General features: G+C 47.7%; 3 protein-coding genes across 4 annotated transcripts in view; all 3 read left to right on the forward strand.

Moving 5' to 3' along the window:
- The window catches only part of ClC-b (chloride channel protein 7), a 55,461-nt gene extending 51,197 nt beyond the window's left edge, over nt 1–4,264 (forward strand). For both annotated transcript variants that reach the window (XM_089541136.1, XM_089541137.1), the window contains exons 22-23: nt 112–192; nt 2,610–4,264. In XM_089541136.1, the coding sequence (XP_089397262.1) occupies nt 112–192; nt 2,610–2,708 (180 nt within the window). In that variant the 3' untranslated portion in view covers nt 2,709–4,264. The remainder of the gene's footprint in view (nt 1–111; nt 193–2,609) is intronic.
- Nucleotides 4,265–9,640: 5,376 nt separating this feature from the next.
- On the forward strand, nt 9,641–11,659 carry LOC149349056 (sodium-dependent acetylcholine transporter-like). The gene is made up of 4 exons (XM_089541891.1): nt 9,641–9,651; nt 9,705–9,925; nt 10,644–10,822; nt 11,648–11,659. Exons 1-4 carry the CDS (start codon nt 9,641–9,643, stop codon nt 11,657–11,659), a joined length of 423 nt encoding a protein of 140 aa, XP_089398017.1.
- Nucleotides 11,660–12,535: 876 nt separating this feature from the next.
- LOC149349057 (uncharacterized) overlaps nt 12,536–19,964 on the forward strand; it is a 28,752-nt gene continuing 21,323 nt past the window's right edge. The window contains exons 1-6 of the mRNA XM_089585979.1: nt 12,536–12,711; nt 13,640–13,766; nt 14,653–14,787; nt 15,780–15,883; nt 16,865–16,989; nt 19,287–19,399. Coding sequence (XP_089442105.1) covers nt 12,647–12,711; nt 13,640–13,766; nt 14,653–14,787; nt 15,780–15,883; nt 16,865–16,989; nt 19,287–19,399 — 669 coding nt within the window. The 5' untranslated portion in view covers nt 12,536–12,646. The remainder of the gene's footprint in view (nt 12,712–13,639; nt 13,767–14,652; nt 14,788–15,779; nt 15,884–16,864; nt 16,990–19,286; nt 19,400–19,964) is intronic.

Here is a 19,964-nt window from a genome sequence, read left to right on the forward strand (position 1 = left end):
AACATAGAAAATTCTAGGATGAAGGCACAAGGTTGCATGAAGGTGTAGTGAGACTCTGTTGCATGTCTGTGGTGCTGGAATGAATAGCTTCTTCTTCACTTCAACCTGCAGAATGCATCGTTACCAAGGATCTTCAAGCTGTTTCGAGCACTGGGCCTTAGGCACCTGGTGGTGGTCAATGGCAGCAACATGGTGAGTGGCCCCTCACTTGCTCCTTTGCTCTGCATGAAGGACTTTGTGTTGGATGAATGTTATGTTTGCCACTGCCGTCACTAGTAGATGCAGTTTCAGCTGCTGTGTGCTGACTTGTCATGCTCAGTGAGACTTGTGAAACCTGGTTGAGCGGCAGCTGTGTTACAGGAATGAGCAAAGCCATTTGTTACGGGTTGCGCAAGTGGTGATTAACACTTTGCTGGCCACACCATAGGCCATGTGACATTAACCTCTGAAGAGTTAGTGCGCTGCAAAAGTTTTAAAAATCGCCTTCAAAATACAAGTACCGAAGCTTCTTCTGATCGAAGACTGCAATGCTGACATATTGGGTGTGGATAATTGGGAGCAGCTTATTAGCTACTAAAATGTGTTGATGAAGGTCATGCAGCAGTGAAAATTGTTATCTTTCCACTATATTGACGTCGCTTGTGTCAACAGCTTCATACTTTTTCAAGCCCATCGTGAAGCTCACTGGTGCATTGCCGGATTGGCTCCATTGTCCCAGTACAACTTGCTGCTTCCGCAGCAGATTTTCGACTTTGACCCTGTGGAACAAACCCACAACCTTCCTGCACCTCATGGAAGCTGTTGTCATGAGCCCCGAAAAGAGGGAACTTTTTTTTTTTTTTTATTCGAGGTGTTTGCCATTAGGCATAATGTAAACGGGAAAAAAAGTTATAAGAAGGAGTGTAAACAAGCCTCGCTTAAAAAGTGGCGAAAGTTCACAATAAAGCAATTATCATGAGTCCACTTGCAAGGAACTACAGACATCACAAGCTATGCTACAACGAACAAAAGGTTAAGCATCGAGCAATGATGCTATGCAAGATGCTCGGTGTGTGCTTGTGCATGACAGCAAAAAGGAACCACTTTCTTAAGTGTCACAAGCATCATGGTGGCTGACTGTTGACAGCTGATGTCAAAGACTGACGGATGAACCAAAAAACGCTTGTAGCTGAAAGTGTAAAACTTCTGGATGTGGTAGCGGTTAGTTTGTACAGCATCTTATATATTCCAAAATTTTTCTTATTCCTGGTCCATCTTGATATAGCTAAACGTGTTATCTTTTTTTGCATTCTTTTGTAAAGAAACCGATGTTTCAGAATCCAAGGATGAAGCCCGGATTCAAAACGACATACATGAAATGAGCAAGTATGTAGCTAAATGCATGCTAGCACTAGAGAGAAATGCACTTCATAGGCTTCCATGCAAGCTCGTCAGTTTGCTAGGGAGGGGCAGCTGCGAGACCAGTGCCTGATGCCATGGCTGTTGTGCTGCAATCACGTGACGAGACCTTTACACTTTTTATCTGTTTACTTTTGCACGTGCTGGTGCACTGCATTTGAAAATAAAGAAACAAGCTTTGCACTAAGCCCTATGATGCGCCGCTCAGTGGTGATGCTGCAAAGATACCAGGGTTAAAAAAATGCCTATCTTTCTACAGTTTCGCTGCATCACCCCAGTTGATAAAGCAATTTTTCTTATTACTTCTCGGGTGATTGCAGTGAAGAAACTTGGGGACGGCATAGAAAACGAGTCATGTGAACATATACTTTACTTTGACTTTCGAAAAATGACTTTTGGTTCATTTTTTGCAATTTTAAAAATGTGTCCCTACTTCAAGAACCCCAGGTGGTTAAAATTAATTTGGACACCTCCACCATACGGCGCCCCTCATAGTTCATGCATAAATTATAAATTCGTGCATAATCTAACCCTAATGGCAGAACAGCGCGAAATTTGTGGTCGCAATGCTGTATTGGCAGAGGATGGAGAAGTTTTGGATTTTGCTCCCGATTTACTGTATGCACCTGCGTATTTGCTTGCAGTTTTATCGACCCTCAGCATTCAGAAGTGATCAAAATTACCTGTAATTATGCTGTAATCGCCTTTCCCTTGGTAAATATTTCAGATCTTTACAGTTCTGCATTGAAGGGATGCTGTGGTGATGAAATTTTGAAAGTTCACAAATTTCGTCTGATAGTTTCAATGCCTAGGTGTTATGTGGGGTGTTTCGTGTCACGTTTTCATGTGTTTTGCTGTGGTTTATGGCACATAGGCAACTCAGGCCATCGTGCGCCATGTGTTGTGTTGCAAGTGTCATGTTTCATGTGTCATGTTTCATGCGTTGTGTTTCGTGTGTCGTATGTCCTGTGTTGTGTGTCATGTGTTGTGTGCCGTATGTCATGTGTTGTGCGTCGTGTGTTGTGTGTCATATGCCACATGTTATGTGTTATGTGTCGTGTGTCATGTGTTGTGCGTCATGTGTCGTGTGTTGTGTGTCGTGCGTCATGCGTCGTGCGTCATGTGTTGTGTGTCATGTGTTATGTGTCATATGCCACATGTTATGTGTCGTGTGTCAAAGTGTCATGAGTTGTTGTCGTCTTGCCTTTCAGGTTGTCGGCATAGTCACCCGAAAGGACCTGGCCCGGTATCGCATGACAAGCCACTACGGCCGGCTTGGCATGGAAGAGCTGCACGTGTCTCATGGATGAATGTGCACTGCTGGTGCCGGGCAGATGTCCCGGTTCACAGCCTGCCTCTCAGGCCCAACAAGCCAACCTCCTGGTTATACGGCGCACTTGACACAACTTGCAGAAGGAACGTGTTTCATAATGCAAACAATGCTGCGTGCAAATCAGACTGCACATTCATTATGCCTCATCCATTTGATGTATGGGATGCAGCTTTTAAACAGAGATTAAGGACTTGACCTGTGGAGAGTACACACAATTTATTTTTGATAACAATCTCGCATGGTGCTTTTTTGGCATTTTTGTAGGCACTAAATGCCTCTATACTGTCACATGAACGGTGCTTGTAAATATAACTGCACATTACTCATTGCTTCTGTGCCATTTGTGGAAGTCTTAGGACGAGGTGAAGTTCTTGTGCCGCCTGTGTTTCTGCTGTCTGCATTTACAGGGCAGCATACAGGCTTCAGACTCTGCGCAATAGATTCTTTGCTAGTAATTGTCCTACAAACGGTGCGAAGAAGTCCTATACTCTCAGGTTGCAATGTTGGGGGAGATATGAAGTTGTGTATATATATTGTCAAGTTACGTGGGTAACGTCAGATTTTTAAACGCTGACATGCACTGCAGGTCACCCAAAATTTGATTAATATTTTTTTTATATCGAAGCATCAAATCTGTGTTGTTGTCACTGTTGGCTTATCCATCATTCAGAAAATTAATTTATATAGCATGAAATTACGGACAGGCAAATAGAGGGAAAATCTCGGCTGTGATAGAAGCAGTGTTCTAGTCTTTTGCCTCCTAATCCACGTGTTGCAGGTGCACTTGACATTGTATGCTTCAGTTCCTCAAAGATTGTAAGATTGAAATGTATTTTATTATTGACTCTTGTTCCATTTAGTACAGTATATATAGTAGATTCCATAAGTTGTGTGATTTGTACTGCAGCTGATGATCAACTGTACTAGAGTCATGTGATCGTTATAGCTGTGGTTTTCCTGGTTTAATGGTTATGGGCTGTCACTTCTCATGTAATTTGTTTTGTGCAGCATGTTCAACATCCAAGGATTACTAAGTATGTAAAATCATCCAGTCGACGAAACTAGGCTCTCAGTGGTACTATGAGTACTAACCTGACATTGAATGTGTAAAGAAGAGTTTCGTATATCTTCAAAAACATTTGTGGCTCTGTCATCTTTGCATAAAATACTGACGTGCTGTGCAGATGCACACCAGCTGAAAGCTGCTACTCATACACAATGCACTTTTCACTCGCGAGTGTCTAAGGCCACCTTGCTTTCAAAAAAGCCAAACCCTTGTTTTCCTCATCCTTTTGTGCAACACGCGAAAATTGACCGCAGCGTCCTATCTTTCCACTCTTTATCAGAAAATCTTAATTGCTGCTTGCCGTTTCTATTAGCATGCAGTGATGTTTGTGTATTGATTCTGGCCTTCCTTGAAGGAAGAATGCTTTATCTGTACATATATATATATAATGTGTCCACTGTATCATGATTTTTGTGAATTCTGTATCCCCTGTTTTCTTTTGCATAAAAATTCTTTGTCTATTTACACCATGCGGTTCAAACTTGCTGCTGTTCAGTGAGCAGACTTTGCTGGAACAGACTTCATTATGTTGCTTGGATCGGCAGTGAAATTTGGGTTCCTCAGCACAAGAGGAATCTGACTGAGAAGTTCAGCCTCCACGAGATGCAGGACTATTTATTTGCTTCATGTGTTCATTCTTTTGGAGATAGGTGATTGTGCAACGCAAAATGCTGTTAATGTGTTTGTAACTGTAGTTAAGTTGTGCAAATACTTTCTTCAATGCTATTTTGTGATGACAGCAAGCAACATTGTCTGCTCAAGTTATCGTTGGAGACTGGGTCAAGTGCATGCTCTGTTTTATGACAAGTGTTGGCTGAGCAAGGGTAATTATATGCATGAATAGGCGGGAAAGAGAGCCTTGTGCCACATTCTTCTGTGTGGTGCAATGAACGGAAAGGGATCTACTGAGATTCAAAGAAGATTCGTAGAAAATCTGTCCTCTTCGCATAGGGTAATGCATGATGAGGCAGAAATGCATTTGCAGGAGATGGTTGATGCTCTTCTTCATGGGTATGCTTGTTTGAAGATCAATATTCTTGCCATCGTAGTGTGGTTCAGACTCACACAGGCTCACCTTGGTGCAGGACTCCTGTAAGCTCGCACGTCGGACAGCTGAATCATTTTTGCGCCAAATGGCGCAAGTGACGCGCCTAAAATGTAAAAAAAAAAAAAAGGTGTTAAAGGTACGGTGGTGCGATAAGCTCTTAACCGTAGCTAGCCGGTAGCCAGGCCTGGCTCAGAGGCCTAAAGGCCTGGAGGTACCACTAGCGGAACGTAAAGATCTAAGGCCGTTATGTTTCTGCAACCAATTGAAACCTATACAACCGCTCTACGGCAAGCCACAGCTAATATCTAACGAGACCAAGCGTGGCTACTAATCAACTTTTCTCTCCTTTCAGTAGTGTTCCAGAGTGCAGCAGCCACAAAAATTACCATGAATAAATGAAATTGCTCTACATAATCGTATTGACCAAAAGTGTATTCAGTATTACGAGTGCACACAAAATTCTCTTTTATGAACGTTACAAACTCGTGCCCAATCAGTGTCATGGATTCACTTGGGATCGTGGGATTGTTCAACCTCGCATCACGGACTTGATTTGGGCCTATCCACACAATGTCGGACTGAACCGGTCTCTCATCATGATCTGAATGTGAGCCCGAACTCTCAACTCAGATCGTGATCTGAGGTGAGTCTAGGCTCAGTCATGACTCACATCATTATCTGAAATGAGCCTGAGTGAACCCAAGTGAGTAGTCGACACATGAGTGAGTTCGCCGAACTTATGCTCACTGGGCACGGCAGCATTGGAAGCATGCGAAACACTAATCTGTTCATCTGCCTTGCGCAATTCTACATTTAATGCTCCGTAAAGCATATAATGCTTTGCAAAGCATACACATTTGAAGGCATTCAACTGTGCATTTACTTCCTATCGTGTGCGAGAGAGGAGGCTGTAGGCGAAACGCCTGCCTGCAGCAATGTGCAATGGTCGATTCATTGGAACGTGTGAAGCTGAAACAGGTCAGCAATTTTTAGGACGTCCAAGAACTTAGTTATGCTGGAGAGGCTGTAATATAACATGATCGGAAGTCGTGAAAAGGCAAAATAATTAAACCGCACTATTTGCACGATGACCATAAATTGAACACCATTATCTCATCTTTATTTTTGTGTCGATTTCGATGTGCGCTTGCGGTACTATAGTACAGAGCCATCTCGAAGTGTGACCGCCGTTCTATTAGGGCGACCTTTTTGCTATAGTATTGAGCCACCGTGACGAGCCTGCTAGAATAGCGAGGGGAATATGATGCTTCCAAGTAGGGGTCTTTCCACAACACAGCCTTCCAATATTTCACATGAAGAGAGCGAGAGAGGGAGAAAATTGGGAATGGCTTAGTTCTGCTAGGACAGGATATCCGTAGCGAAAGCAGTTTCGTCTACTGACATTTCGGTAGCGACACGCCAGCGTTCTCGTTCAGCAGCTTGGCGGAGCCTCTTCGCGAGACGTTCCTCTCGTTTTTCGGGCGTCACGGCCGTCTGCTTAGCCTTTCTCGCCTCGTTTTCACGCTGTCGGCCGGCCTAGTATTATGCGACGACTTCTGGATCGGGAGACTCAATTTCACGCAGCCTGTACTGCTGCCGTGACGAGCACGGCCGCTCTCGTTCTCCCATAATACGCGTCTGAGGAGCGAGCGCATCGCTTCCGGCTTATATCCCAGCTGCGCGGCGCGACTCTGCGCATGCGCAGTGCGGCGCAGTGGCTGCGGCGCCATAGTTGCCATAGTAACGGCGCATGCGCAGTAGTCGCCTTTGGCAGGCACCACGAAATGCGCTTCTGCGAGCCTATAGTGTAGCTTTCGCTACAAAAAAGATCGCTGCGCTGTCCAAGCCGACCCCAACCGACTTCACTTCCCCACCAACTTGGCCGCAGCGCTATTTCTCTCTGATCCAATGATGGCGAGAAAAAAGGAATATACCGGTAAAGTCATTCAGGCTGTTGTCTTCGAATCGGGGTTAGGAAGGGTATTAATGCGTAGGCGTCATAAGGCCTATTGACACGAAAGCCCGCTTTTGGACTTGGTCGATGCGGTGTGAAATCATCAAAGGTGGGGAGATACGAAATGATAATAGTGAGTGCTATAAAAAAAAAGAAGTAAGTCGCAACTGAAATAGAAATTCCAATAGAATTGCTATGCTCTCGCATTGCTCACACTGCCCCCAGTAATTTTTGCTACTTTTCCTTAGTAGAATGAATGCATTTTAATCGCAATGTTGGCGGGAAATTCGATGAAGAAGGCGGAGCGTTTTGTTCTTCGCCCCGTAAAGACAATGACGAAAGCACATAGAAGAAGAAGAAGGCGAGAGGCTCCTGCGAGGCCTGGCTTGCTTTTGCTGCATGTCTTTGCTGGCGGTCATCGCCTTGCATCACATTATGGCTGACAGGGGTGGCGGCAATAAGGTGAGCGTTCAGGGCAGCATATCCTGCGCAGCGTATACCACCATCTTGCGCCGATCCCTAAAATCGAGCTCAGCCTACCGCTCACAACAGACTCCGGCAACGGCCGTGCTCTCTTCACGCCCGCATCTGGGTCGTGCGGTTTCATCTGCCTGTAGCGCTTCCGCTGAAAAATTGTTTGAATTTAGCGCGTAACTATGAATTTTTTTTCGGAGAAAGGGGCGAAGTTGTCAGGCAAACAGGCAGTCATGCTCCATTCGGGGAATTTTCTCTTTTTCAGGGAATTTAAGAGACAAAATTAACCGCAAAGGGAATTTTTGTGAAGTCATAGGGAATTCTAGAAACGAAGTTTCTCACTTTCTCTAACCTGACGAAAATTTCAAACTGCTGCAGGGAAAACGGGCCTGGATAAGGGAATTTTGGGTCTAGTTGAGGGAATTTCGCTTACGGCATGAGCCATTCCGGCGCCTGGGTTTAAGCGTTTATTGAGAAACTGCCTTTCCTTTTTTGCGAAATGTTTCTGACATCAACCAACGAACGAGTACCGCAGTACTTCCCTCCCCACTTCGATTGCTTTTCTGCCACGATGGCTTGTTGAGGACGGTAATGAATGTGTTTGTGTCAGTAAAGCAGTGTATTGGTTTTCTGGCTAGAATAAAGACATGTTTGGCAGATGTAATGCTCTTAGTAGGCGCAGTCATTTGCGTGAAATGAATCGCGTGTTCAAAGCATCGAGAGTTCCCGATGACTTTGACTCTTTATGAGCTCGTTATTCCTTTAAATAGCTCATGCAGGTCTATCCGGAATTCAGACCTTGGCGTTGACCTCTGCACGGTCATTACAAACATGTCATCCGTGCGATTTTCGGTTCAAATTGAGCGTCCTGCGCCGGTGAACAGAGTCCGTTCGAAGTGTACATGCGCTCCAGGCAACCTACATGTTGCATGCGTGGACAGTGAGACAAAGGTGTACTCATGTCATCGACGCAGAAGCAACAGCTTTGAGCATCAGCTCATGAGTGGCAGAGCTTCGCAAGAACCTCGCACAGATTTTCGGGCCGCTGCATGTTTTCGGATTCGGTCTGAATTGTTGTAGAACGCAGAATAATGACTATGAAGACACCGTAATCGAAGACTACGAATTATTCTGACACTCTGACATCTGAGCACACCGTCTTCTGTCATTCTCTGCCGTTCAACGAACCCGCGAACTTGCCCACAGCAGCGTTACGTTATAGGTACGTCATAGTGTCTCGGCAAGTGTGTCACCATATCTTTCACCTCCCGCCGCCGCGGTGACTCAGTGGTTATGGTGCTCGGCTGCTGACCCGAAAGACGCGGGTTCGATCCCGGCCGCGGCGGCTGAATTTCTTTGGAGGAGAAATTCTAGAGGTTCGCGTGCTGTGCGATGTCAGTGCACGTAAAAGAACCCCAGGTGGTCGAAATTTCCGGAGCCCTCCACTACGGCGTCTCTCATAGCCTTAGTCGCTTTGGGACGTTAAACCCCATAAACCAACCAAACCAAACCATCTTTCACCTCCCAGCCGTCACCGAGGAGACACTACAGCCGCCGTTGCTACGAGAGCCGGACGCACAAGTTGGCCACCCTATTCGCCATGACGGCCGGGGGTTCCAACGCGGCCCAGTTTCCCATGATGGTCATCGTCTACGGAGGAGGTAGGACACCTCTCGGACAAATGCCGCTCACCTGCTCTTGCAGAGCAGCTTCTTTTCACCGCCTACATTAGCTGCGCATCAGAAAGGTTCTATTGAGTTTGGGATGATAGAATATTCCGTGACGTCATAACAACCGACCGTGTTGACAATAACCATGGGTTTCATTCCAGTCAGTCAGCGCTTACTCTGTGATGTCATAATTAAAACAACCTAAACAATAGGGAGGCAATCACATGGCGGCGCCTCCAAGCTGGGAACTTCGTAAACCCGGTCTGGGCATTTCATGTTCGGAGAGATGAGAAAGAACACGATAAGTGCAAGCACTGTGGGGCGAGAGGGACCCTCGACCACATAATCTTGGAATGTGCTAGCTCCCCAGGAGCTAAAGCAAACATAAATTGTAGAGAAACCTGGGAAGCCCTGCTGCGGAGCGAGGCCCCTGCTCCACAGCAACAAGCCATCCGCCTGGAGGAAGAAGCCGCGTAGAGTCAAGACCTCTTCGCCTGCTTCTAATCGCGGAGGTCCCGGCCCCCGTCACCAAGGCCTGCGTGCCGGGGACGGGGAGTCGGGGGCCTCCTTACCTGGTGGAAAATAAAGTTAATATCATCATCATCATCAACCTGCGGACGTTTGCGAAACTCTACTCCAGCCAATCAGCGTTTACTGCGTGTCATGACGTCACGTGGTAACCGTCTGAGAAATGGCGATGGCTGCCCTGTAAGGAACAGTTATCTGTGCAAGGCACAAACCAAACCAAAATATCTCTATAGGGGCGGGGGCTGTACGCCTTACGAGGCGTTCGTTTCTCGCTGTCGGTCGACGCCGGCAAGTGCGCGTGATCTCTTCGCTTCGGACGCAGCACCGTTCCTGGTGGCGTACCTGACGTTCCTGGGAGTCGTGGCGTTCCCCATCCTACGCCTGGAGAGCAACCTGGCCCAGTTTGCCGGCGACGGCAACAGGGGCATCTTCAGCACAGTTCCGCTCTTCATCGGTATGGGTGCATCTTCGGAGGAACGCTCGGAGAGTCTGCAATATGGAGACAACCGCAGTCTCTTACTACTAATGTCACTCCGTGACACGGCTATACAATGATTCAGTATAGGGCTTTGAAGCGAATGCTACGCAAGGAAATGCGTCGCAACCGAAAGCGTATTAAGTTTTTCAGATAAATTTTTGATCGAAGAAATATAATGCCAGATGGGACCCGCAGCTGGACAACATTTTTTTTCGCCAACTAGTGAGCACAGAAATTTTCTGTTTTAAAAAATGGCATATGGCGGGGACGCCGACGCTCTATCTCCCTAAGAATGTCCCCTGTGCAGACGTTGCTGTAACAATACCTAGGTTCTCGCTTAATTCTGTACCGCATAGCCACTGAATAAGTGACAACAGGAGGGGCACCGTCATGTTTCCGGTAGTGTTTCTGATCACAGTGCATCGGTTTTCACAGTGCAACTTTTCATGGGTGGCATTTTAGATCCGTCTTTGTCGTCCCTTTCCTCTCCCTGAGGTCGTCCCGTCTTTACTTATATGTAGTTCTTCTTTGGGTCGTTTCTTTCCCCTTCACGCGTGTCCCTAGGTTTCTCAGGCCTCAGGTAGACAATGCGTTTTATCCGTAACAACTTTTCCCTGGTTTAATTGCGTTCCGCAGCCATTCGCAGCGCGACAGTTATTCCCCATAAAAGGGAGCGCATATCCTATGGGCGCAGGCGTGGGCTACTCGGTGACCGCGTACGCCGTGGTGCACGCCGTGGCCGACACCGTGCAGCTGTCCGATGCACTGTCAGTACTCCTGTCCTGGACCAGGTCGTTCGACTGGCACCACGACTGCCCCGGCGGGTGGATAGCGCGCAACCTCACCTGCTACACCATCAGGAGGAGAGGCTCCGTGAGTATAGTGTACATGCATGCACACTCTGTGAATACAAGACGGATGCGCAGTCCTTTTTTTTTTATCCACCGTTTGCCTTGTCTTCCTTTCCTGGCAGCAAAAATGTCGCAAAATAAAACGAGACAAAAAAAAAGTCAGCGGCCGTTTACCCTTGTGGCAATGCGAATTTTGACGACAGATGGGGTAATGCGAAATGCTAGGACTAGTCAACCAACGATCCGCGGTAAACAGTTTCTGTCTGTCTCCCTCTCTCTCGGAGGGTTTATAGTAATTCAGTGTGTGTGTTTTCTGCTGCCTTTATGCATCTATACTACCACTTGGCGCCACGAGTAAGGTCTGTAGTGTGTGCCCGTCGCCGAAAGTGTTGGATTATCCGGATGCTGTAACCACTCGTGGGATGTGCGGGTGGAGGTGTAATGGGGGGGGGGGGTAATAGGGGGGGGGGGGCAGAACGCTTCGTCATGCACACGATCGCGCTCACGGCTCGCTGCACTTGTCAGTCCGGACTACAGCCTTATGTGACAAACGGCCACCTATCACCGATGGGTATGCGGAAGACATCGACGACAACGGCGCAATGATTTCGCCGAACGTGACATATGCAGTAGTCGGTGCATTGGAGTGCAGTGCTTCGCCAAAGACGATAGACGTCGTATGTCACGGTTCCAGAGAAATGCAAGGCATCTTTCTGAGGAACCGATGTTGAAGGGATATAGAGATTGGCGCCCAGAGTTAGCCGGTTAATGTTCAGCGGCTTTTGTTGGTTATATTTCGGTATGATAACTTCTTTATGTCTTTAAACTACGTTTCACTGCCGACCAGGCTTGGAAGTAGTGTCTACAGTATTCTCTAAATAAATAGGAGGGTTGAAATTCGTGAGGTTGCCATACGGAGTTCAATTTTCTTTGACGTCTACATGTTGATATAAATTTCGTTCTGTAGACAAGGTATAATGTTTATTCGTGTGATGTAAAGCTTTATTTTAATGTTTAAGGGCGGGTGATTTGGTTGCTACTGTGAGCGGAGTACTCCAAGAGTTCTGTAGAATCAAATGTGAAAGCCGATGTAAAAATACAGCATAATACAAGACGAACGTAGCTGTTTGTTTAACCGAAAAGAGGGCCATTGCCTTACATGCCGACATTCTAGCAATACAATGAATGGGAATGGAATGGCTGACCGAATTGCTGTTCACGTGACGTCATGTGGATACCCCCGCTTCGGCGACGTATTGTGTCGTGTTCGATTGGTCCCACGTTCGCTCGCTCTCCAGACTAAGCGAATGCCACTTAGATGGGCTAAGGTGTTGCAACTCCTGATAGTGCCAAGTGTGGTCATGTTGTTCACATTAGCCTCACCCATGGGCACAAGGTTTGGCTATACGTTTATGGTTTATGGGGTTTTTAACGACGCAAAGCGACTCAGGCTATGAGGGACGCCGTAGTGGAGGGCTCCGGAAATTTCGACCATCTGGGGATCTTTAACGGGCACTGACATCGCACAGTACACGGGCCTCTAGAATTTAACCTCCATCGAAATGCGACCGCCGCGGCCGGGATCGAACCCGCGTCTTTCGGGTCAGCAGCCGAGCGCCCACTGAGCCACCGCGGCGGCTGGGGTATACGTCTTTGTGTGTTTCGTATTATCTGCGTGACATGGGGACAGACTATTTCGAGCATTGCATCTCTCCGTGTCTTATTATGGCCACAGATCCCTTGCGTGCTGGCAAGGAGACGGCTTGTCGACAGCTTCCGCCCGTTCTCCCTGTCCGAGGGTGTGCCGGTGGCCAGCGGGGACGAGGCCCTCCTGGTGTCGGTACAAATGTACAAAGTGGCGGTGGAGGACTGCATACCGCGTCTGATGGACATTGCGCCGCCGTACGCCTTGTGAGTGTAGCTCTCTCTTTGGAAATGCGGGCAGCTCGGACAAATAGAGAACGGAGGTGATCAGTAGGTACAGTCTTCGTCAAAAGTTTAGATCCCAAGGAGTTTGCTTCTAAGCCTCGCAGTGGGCCTCCTGTAACATTCGTGGTAGTCCTGCCCATTGGAGGAGGCAGGACCAGAAATCTTACCTTCAGCAAGTTTGGCGCGCTGGAGATGCATTACGAACCAGACATTGTGCTTCAGAAGCAAACCCCCTGGGCTCCAAACTTTTGACAAAGGCTGTACTACATTAGCATAGTGCGTACCACTACTGCTTACCGCGAGCCGCCACTGAGCATGCGCAGATCGCCCTGAGGGCGCCATGTTCCCGTAAACAGTGCGTATGTCTGCCGCTTAGGGGCGAATCAGCGCGTGCGCAATGGTAGGGCGCGGAAAGTGGTAGCGGTACGTGCTATGTAATTGTATGCGTACTTCCACCGCTTACCGCTCACCGCCTGCCGCGCCCCGCACTTCGCGCGCGCTGATTGGTCCCGACGCGGCAGGCTAGCACGCTGTTGAAGGGACAGTGGCGCCACCTAGCGTCCACAGGGAGATCTGCGCATGCGCAGTGGCGGCTTGCGGTACGCGGTAGCTGTACGCGCTATGCTAAAAGTGTCTAGTGTCTATTCAGTCGGTCGGTCGGTCAGTCGGTGTAGCGTGTTGTCATGCGTGGCTTCCCTCACTATGACCAATCAGAGTGGCGTTCTGAAATGACGTTATGCGTGACGTCACTCTAGTCTGGCCATCCAGCCTGGCCTGTACTCGAGACTGCACTCGAATCTGAAGTGTTTCAACTTGAGAAACTCGTACAGTCTGCCGCAGACACTGTGGCGAAGGGTGGCAAAGTATGTTTTTTCTTTGTTCATTTGTCCGACGCCACGTCTGTGTGCAGCCGTCGACAACCGGTTTGGGACGTGTCCACGCATAGTGTGTCCCGTGAGGAGCCGCTGTACGTCGTCGCCGCCATCTGGGCGATGGTGTTCGCCACTGCTCACCGGGGGATACTGAAGATCAAGACGGTGAGCGCTCCCGCCTCGCCGGCTGCGCTCGAGTCTGCCTCAAAATGAATATTTATTTGCTGCGTCGATCAGTTATAAACGGCGTTTTGCTTTATTTATCGCAGTACATTCAAATTAAGTTTGAAAGCTAAGCAGTTTTAAAGTTAACCAGTTAATGTTACATAATCGACCATTTGGTCAAATGTTTAGGGGAATCCCCCAAGGTGGAGGAGATTTGTAATAAGGGAGTAATTACTCAATGGCATCCACCCGAGTGCAGCCAAGCGGCTAGAAAGGAAAGCTATACAGCTTTTTTTGAGAAAGCTATACCTTTGTAGCCGCATGTCTGCGCTCGGGTGGATGCCAATCAGTAGTTACTCCCTTATTACAAATCTACTCACATTGGGGGATTCCCCTAAACATTTGACCAACACAATTCCCACTTCCAGTTATTGATCAATTCGCTCTCGCCCTACCTTAAGCTTGCTGTCCCGGTTAGCTCAATTGGTAGAGCGACTGCTCCGGTGAAGCGGTGGTCCCGGGTTCGAACCCCGGACCGGAACGAATTTTTCTTTAACTACGAAGTTTCTGAGAACGCTGTATAGCTTTCCTTTGTAGCCGCATGGCTGCGCTCAGGTGGATGCCAATGAGTAATTACTCCCTTATTATAATTGACCAATATATGCAGATATGTTTGAACGAGATAACTCCACCTGAAAAGCGGTACCGTTTTAGCCTTCAAGGCTTCATTATAAAGCCTCAATTTAACACTGTTATGTCTTCGAACAGACCGGCAGGCGAGGTGACATATGTAGGTTCACGACGCTATTCTGCACTTTGGGGCTACAGCACGCATTTTGCCGCTTCCCAGAGACTCGCACTGACTCAAGCTAGACTCAACCTGCAGGTGTTCTACGTCTTCATCACGCTGCACATGACGGCGACGCTGTTGCTCCTGGTTCGGGCCTCCACCCTCGCTGGGGCCGTGCAAGGTTTGCACGTGCTGCTGCAACCTAACTGGACCTACATCACCGACCTGGAGGTGAGGACTTCACATGCACGCGGGCTCTATCGTACGTCAGCTGGGTTCCGTGCTCCTGTAACCATCGGATGTTCTGTGCTCGTTTGTTCCGAAACACTGGCTATATTTATAGCAAGGACGTGAATTAGGACCGTCTATTGCAACGCTTCGCTTCCTTTCACTTAATTTGGTCGTGACGTAGTCGTGACGAAAGCAGCAGCAGTAGATGCGGAAGTAAATGACCACTCACAGGCACGGCCAGTTTGGAGGCGGCACCGACGCATACAGTCTGGCCGTGTCACGGGAATCGTGATTCGCCAATTCGTCGCGCTAGCACTGCACATTTTCTTTTCCGGGACGGAAGTTACTTCGGTTAGAACCTGTCAGGCGTGTCAAAAGCGTCTCCGTGCTCTGTAATTCGTCGCCGTCGGCGCTGGTTGACCAGCAAGGCGGCATATGCGTGGGGCGTGTTTATACGAGTAGACTCATGGGCGTGTAGGTACCTGTCATGACAAAAGTGACGACAATATTCACGGTCTGCGTCACCGGAGGCAGCTGCTAATGGCACAGCAACAATGCAAGATGAAAACGAAATGAAGCGTTACAAAATACAGCTCCTGGCTGCATTGAAAATCGGGTGTTCGCTCGGTACAATAAACGTACCGTATTTGCCGAAAGTAACCAGGCTTAGTGGTGCACTTACGCCACCCCTTACGCTTTAAATCCCTGTAAGATAAGGAGAACTCTTGTCCTCACCTTCCAAGACATTTTGATCGTCAGGGAAGCTATAAGATCAGTAGGATGGCTTTTTGGGCTTGTTGGTACATGTGATGTGATGCTTCAGGAGAATAAAATTTGTTGGAAGTTAGCGCTCGTGGTGTTCGTCTCTTGTGTCCTCGTCTTTTGCTGCGCTACAGTGTATTGGAAGCCATAAGAGCTCTTCTATACGAGTCAGAAGCCTGGTTACTTTTGGCAAGAACTGCACGTTACCTCAACCGCCTGTTTTCTCGCAGATGTGGTCTCACGCCCTGTACGTGTCATTGGAGAGCGTCGGCGTCACTGGGACCATCTACCTGGGCATTGAGCGACTCAACTGCTTCAAGAACAAACTCCAAGAGTGAGTATAGTCGTACCTCGCTGCGATAAAACGGCTTATAACGAAATAATAAGTATAACGAAGCAGTTTTAATAACGCTTTAAAGTTCTTATAGAAGCCCGTGTATTTGATATCTCGTTCTTACGAAGTAAAAGTTTCCCGCAACGGGAAATAACGAACGTCCAGTGAACCCCACTGGCCATTTCGTGCAAATTATGCCAGTTTGTAATGTGTCCAACACTTTCGTATCGGATAGATGGGACATGTTGCCTTTACCCGGTTCTCCAACCCTCTCACGGCTCATTGTGATTGCGCTCTGCGTTTCTGGTTCCATGTGCAGTTTATTTTCCGTTATAACAAAGGGGTCGCATGGTGAAACCGTTCACAGTGTGCATGGTGGGCTTGACGATATCGAGAAAAACGAGAGCTTAAAACAATTTCCGTTGACCAGAAGGCGGCCATCATCAAAACCTTCAGTATGGCTCAGCGCGTTGTCCATGGCACACTCCTGTTATGCAATGAAGTGTTCTTCTCCGCGTGCTTGTGAGTTGTGCGGCGAAGCCAACCAAATAAGGTATACTTCGCGACGAAATCTGTGCCGCGCCCTTTTCTACAGCGGCCAATATCGGCTTCAGCACTTAGAAAGCGGAGCTAAACATTATGATTAGGTCTCTCCTTGTACTCTACGACGTTATTCCCCCAAGACACATTTTCTAGGCTTTGAAGCCCATGCAGGGGGGGGGGGGGGGGGGTGGAGCACAGATAGAAATTACGAGTATAATCACGGTTAACTTAGTCGTACCAAACTCAAACAGCATCGCTGTGTCATCAGTCTTACGAGAGTGTAATCTGCCATGCAATTTTTTTTTATTTGATCTCGCAATGCTTCTTTTGCGAATAGCGTAGGGACGTCTGAGTCCATCCGAAGCCCATTGAAAAGCGACCGAACTATTCACGCTGCATATGCACGCTGTTCCCTGTTTTCCCTAAAAAAATGAACAGGGACGTGATGTTCGTGCTCGTGGCGGACACGGCCAGCAAGGGCATCGGCACGGTCGTCTCCTTCCTCTTCCTGGGGCACCTGTCCGACAGCACGGGCATCAGCGTGCACATGCTGGTGCACGCAGGTCAGTCAGTGTCTAACACAGTGGCGAAGAAAGCCTAACGCAAGCTGCATAGTTCAAATAAATTATTTTACAGCGATAGCTGTTAAGGGCATGTTCTCCGGTTATGCGGCGTTGGCGCAACACTGCGCCACGGCAACACCCTGGCCACGATGACTGCTCAGCATGCAGTGACGTCGCTGCAACGCACAGCGCTGACTAGTTCGAAGGCAGTGACGTTAGAGCTACAGCACAGTGACGTCACTTGCACCGTATAAGAGACAAAGATAAATAGAAAAATAACGATGAATAAACAATATTACGTAAAAATTGTGAGGACACTTTGGCAACTAAAGTGTTGAGAGGCGAAAGCCGATGACATTATGCCGTGACGACTTCCGGTGGATGTAACGTTACACTATTCCCTGGGCTATATCGATACCCAAATTATACATCTTTAGGGAATCCTGAGTGTTAATTAGGCTTAATTACAAATGTTTATATCTAATTTGACACAAATCCGGCGTTTTCCCAACCATTTTGTGACAATTTTCACTATGCCATGATGACTTTCGGTGGATGTGACGTTGACGTCACACCGTTCTTGTGGCTATATCGACGTCTGCGTTATTTCGACGCAATTTTGACATTTTTGACTATAACTAATTAACTAATTAATCTAGAGTCATCAAATGTGGCTTCTAGGTTCATTTCTTCCTCCTCTATATGAAGCAACCATTCGTTTTCTCGTATCTTTTTTATTTTTCGAGTTAACATGCTGCCAATGATTTGGCACCCTCTGCTAACGGACGACAGTATGAGCCATTAAAGGCTTTCGCCTTAATATTCACCACCGCAACCAGCGGTCACTGAATCTCGCGATACGCAGTGGTAGCAGTCCTGTAGATTTTATTTACCCGCAATTTTGAGAATCGAATACTGCAAGACTGCAGATGAATTTGCTGTTGTGAAGAACTGAAGTTTGAGAATCCGCCTCCCAGTAAAGCAGACGTAGACAGGACATGTCTATATACCGACCGAGGACGGGGACTCCGCCAGCCCGAGCTTGTGACCATTGTGGTCGTCTTTAGCACCGCAAGGTCCGAGAATTTCCTTCGCCACAGAAGAAGGGGATCTGCACCGCACATTCTGCCAGCTGGGTTCTCTCTTTCTAAACTTTCTATGCTCGACACTGGTGGGTTCAGCCAGTAAAGTGCCTTTCCTAGGATCCAGTGGACACCAGGGCCACTGTGTACTCCGCCATCAGTGCATGAGCATTATGTTAAAGGCCGGAATTCTGCAAGTTTCTTGAAAGCGCATATATTTTGGTGACTTAGCAGATCGTACTGATTACTAGTCGATTAGCTGGTAATTACTAATTAACATTTAAATTTGCATAGTCTAGTGGCTATACGTCAATGGCGAGTTCTGCAGCCGCGGACAAAATGACGCCAAATCAATTTTTTGAGACAAAAAAGGTCAGTAAAGCTCGGCAGCCGGGCGCTTTTTTCCGCACAAAACCGAAAATAAGCTCTTGAGTCGTGTAGAAGCTTAGATGTTAACGCAACGTCTTCTAGTGACGTGTTGTAGTACATATGGCTCCCGATTCAACTGACGGCGCTATTATACCAAGTGATGAACTTCGTTTTGCTTCCTCACCTGGTGAGAAGAAAACACAGCCATCGCCAATTACGCAAATAAAGTGCGAATTGAAGGGTTTAACGTTCCGAAGCGACACAAGGGCTCCGGCCACCTATCGGACAAAATTAACGGCTAACTACGAGGCCGGTTTTATTTTTATTGCGACGTAGCAAAATAACATGTATGCTGGTGCACAATAAACCAGGCAGTTCGGGGCCCTATAGTCACGGTAACATGTCACCAGCAGATTCTGCGCTTGCACTGGGCTCTCTGCGCTTTGTTTCGGTTTTGAGCAAAAAAACACCCCGAAGTTACTCTTCTTCGTTTCTAAAACTGATATGGCATCGTCTTGTCCACGGTTACTAATTCGCCAATGGCGCTAAATAACAGACTATGTTAATTGTAATTAATTTAATAAGTTAGGTAATATAGGTATTTCGGATGATTTGTTAAGTAACCGATGTCCACTCAGCTGAGACTCTGTTCCCGAAGAGAATTTCTATTTCGCACACCATATCCTCAGGAATTTTTGAAAGAGACCCCTGAATCACCCTGCATTTCAATGGTGTGGGAAAAAATTTGAGCGCTTGAAGGCTGCTCGCGTTTCTTCCTTTTCGACACTGTGCGAACTACTGGCGTGCTTGTATTTCAGTAAAAATCCATCGACACCTTGATTGCAGATTACAACCTCGTCGTCAGCATCACACTGCAGGCAGTGAGCCTGGTACCTCACCCGGAGTTTTGGAGCCGTATTCATTCCCTGTGGGTGGTCTCTATGATGATGCCTAAGTTCGTGAGTAACTGGTGTTCTCTAACTACGTTTGCATTTACATCTTATGAAAGAATGCATCAATTTGTTTGTGGTTTATGGTGTGTTCAACGTCCCAAAGCGACTCAAGCTATGAAGGACGCCGCAGTGGAGCGCTCCGGAAATTTAGACCACCCGGAGTTCTTGAACGTGCACTGACCTCGCACAGTACACGGGCCCCTGGAATTTCGCCTCCACCGAAATTCAACCGCCGCGGCTGGTATCGAACGCGCGTCTTTCGGGTCAGCAGCCGAGCGCCGTAACCACTGAGCCACCGCGGTGTGGACTGCCTGTTGGCGTTGTTGCTTTGAAAAAGTGCTGAAATTTGAGGATGTAGAGATTGGGGGTGCGGCGCTGACAGCGTGGGAGTAGCCGTCCAGTAAGCAGCCATGGGGTGCGTAGTGGAGTTTAGGGGTGGGGGGTACTGCGTTCACATTTGTTGGAGTGGCCGGGGAGTAGCAGTCTTAGGGGCGCAGGTAAAGTTTAGTGGTTTAGCGGTTTGGTTTGGTTTATATTGTTTAACGTCCCGAAGCGGCTAAGGCTATGAAGA

This window comes from Amblyomma mixtum, chromosome 4 (genome assembly GCF_055824585.1).
Source record: "Amblyomma mixtum isolate Tamu chromosome 4, ASM5582458v1, whole genome shotgun sequence".
NCBI classification, from domain to species: Eukaryota; Metazoa; Arthropoda; class Arachnida; order Ixodida; family Ixodidae; genus Amblyomma; species Amblyomma mixtum.

Bases quoted from the DNA above. Each gene is read 5' to 3' on its own strand.
- LOC149349056 (XM_089541891.1), top strand. The intron at 9,926-10,643 runs GTATGGGTGCAT...CTATGGGCGCAG, and splicing joins CACAGTTCCGCTCTTCATCG to GCGTGGGCTACTCGGTGACC.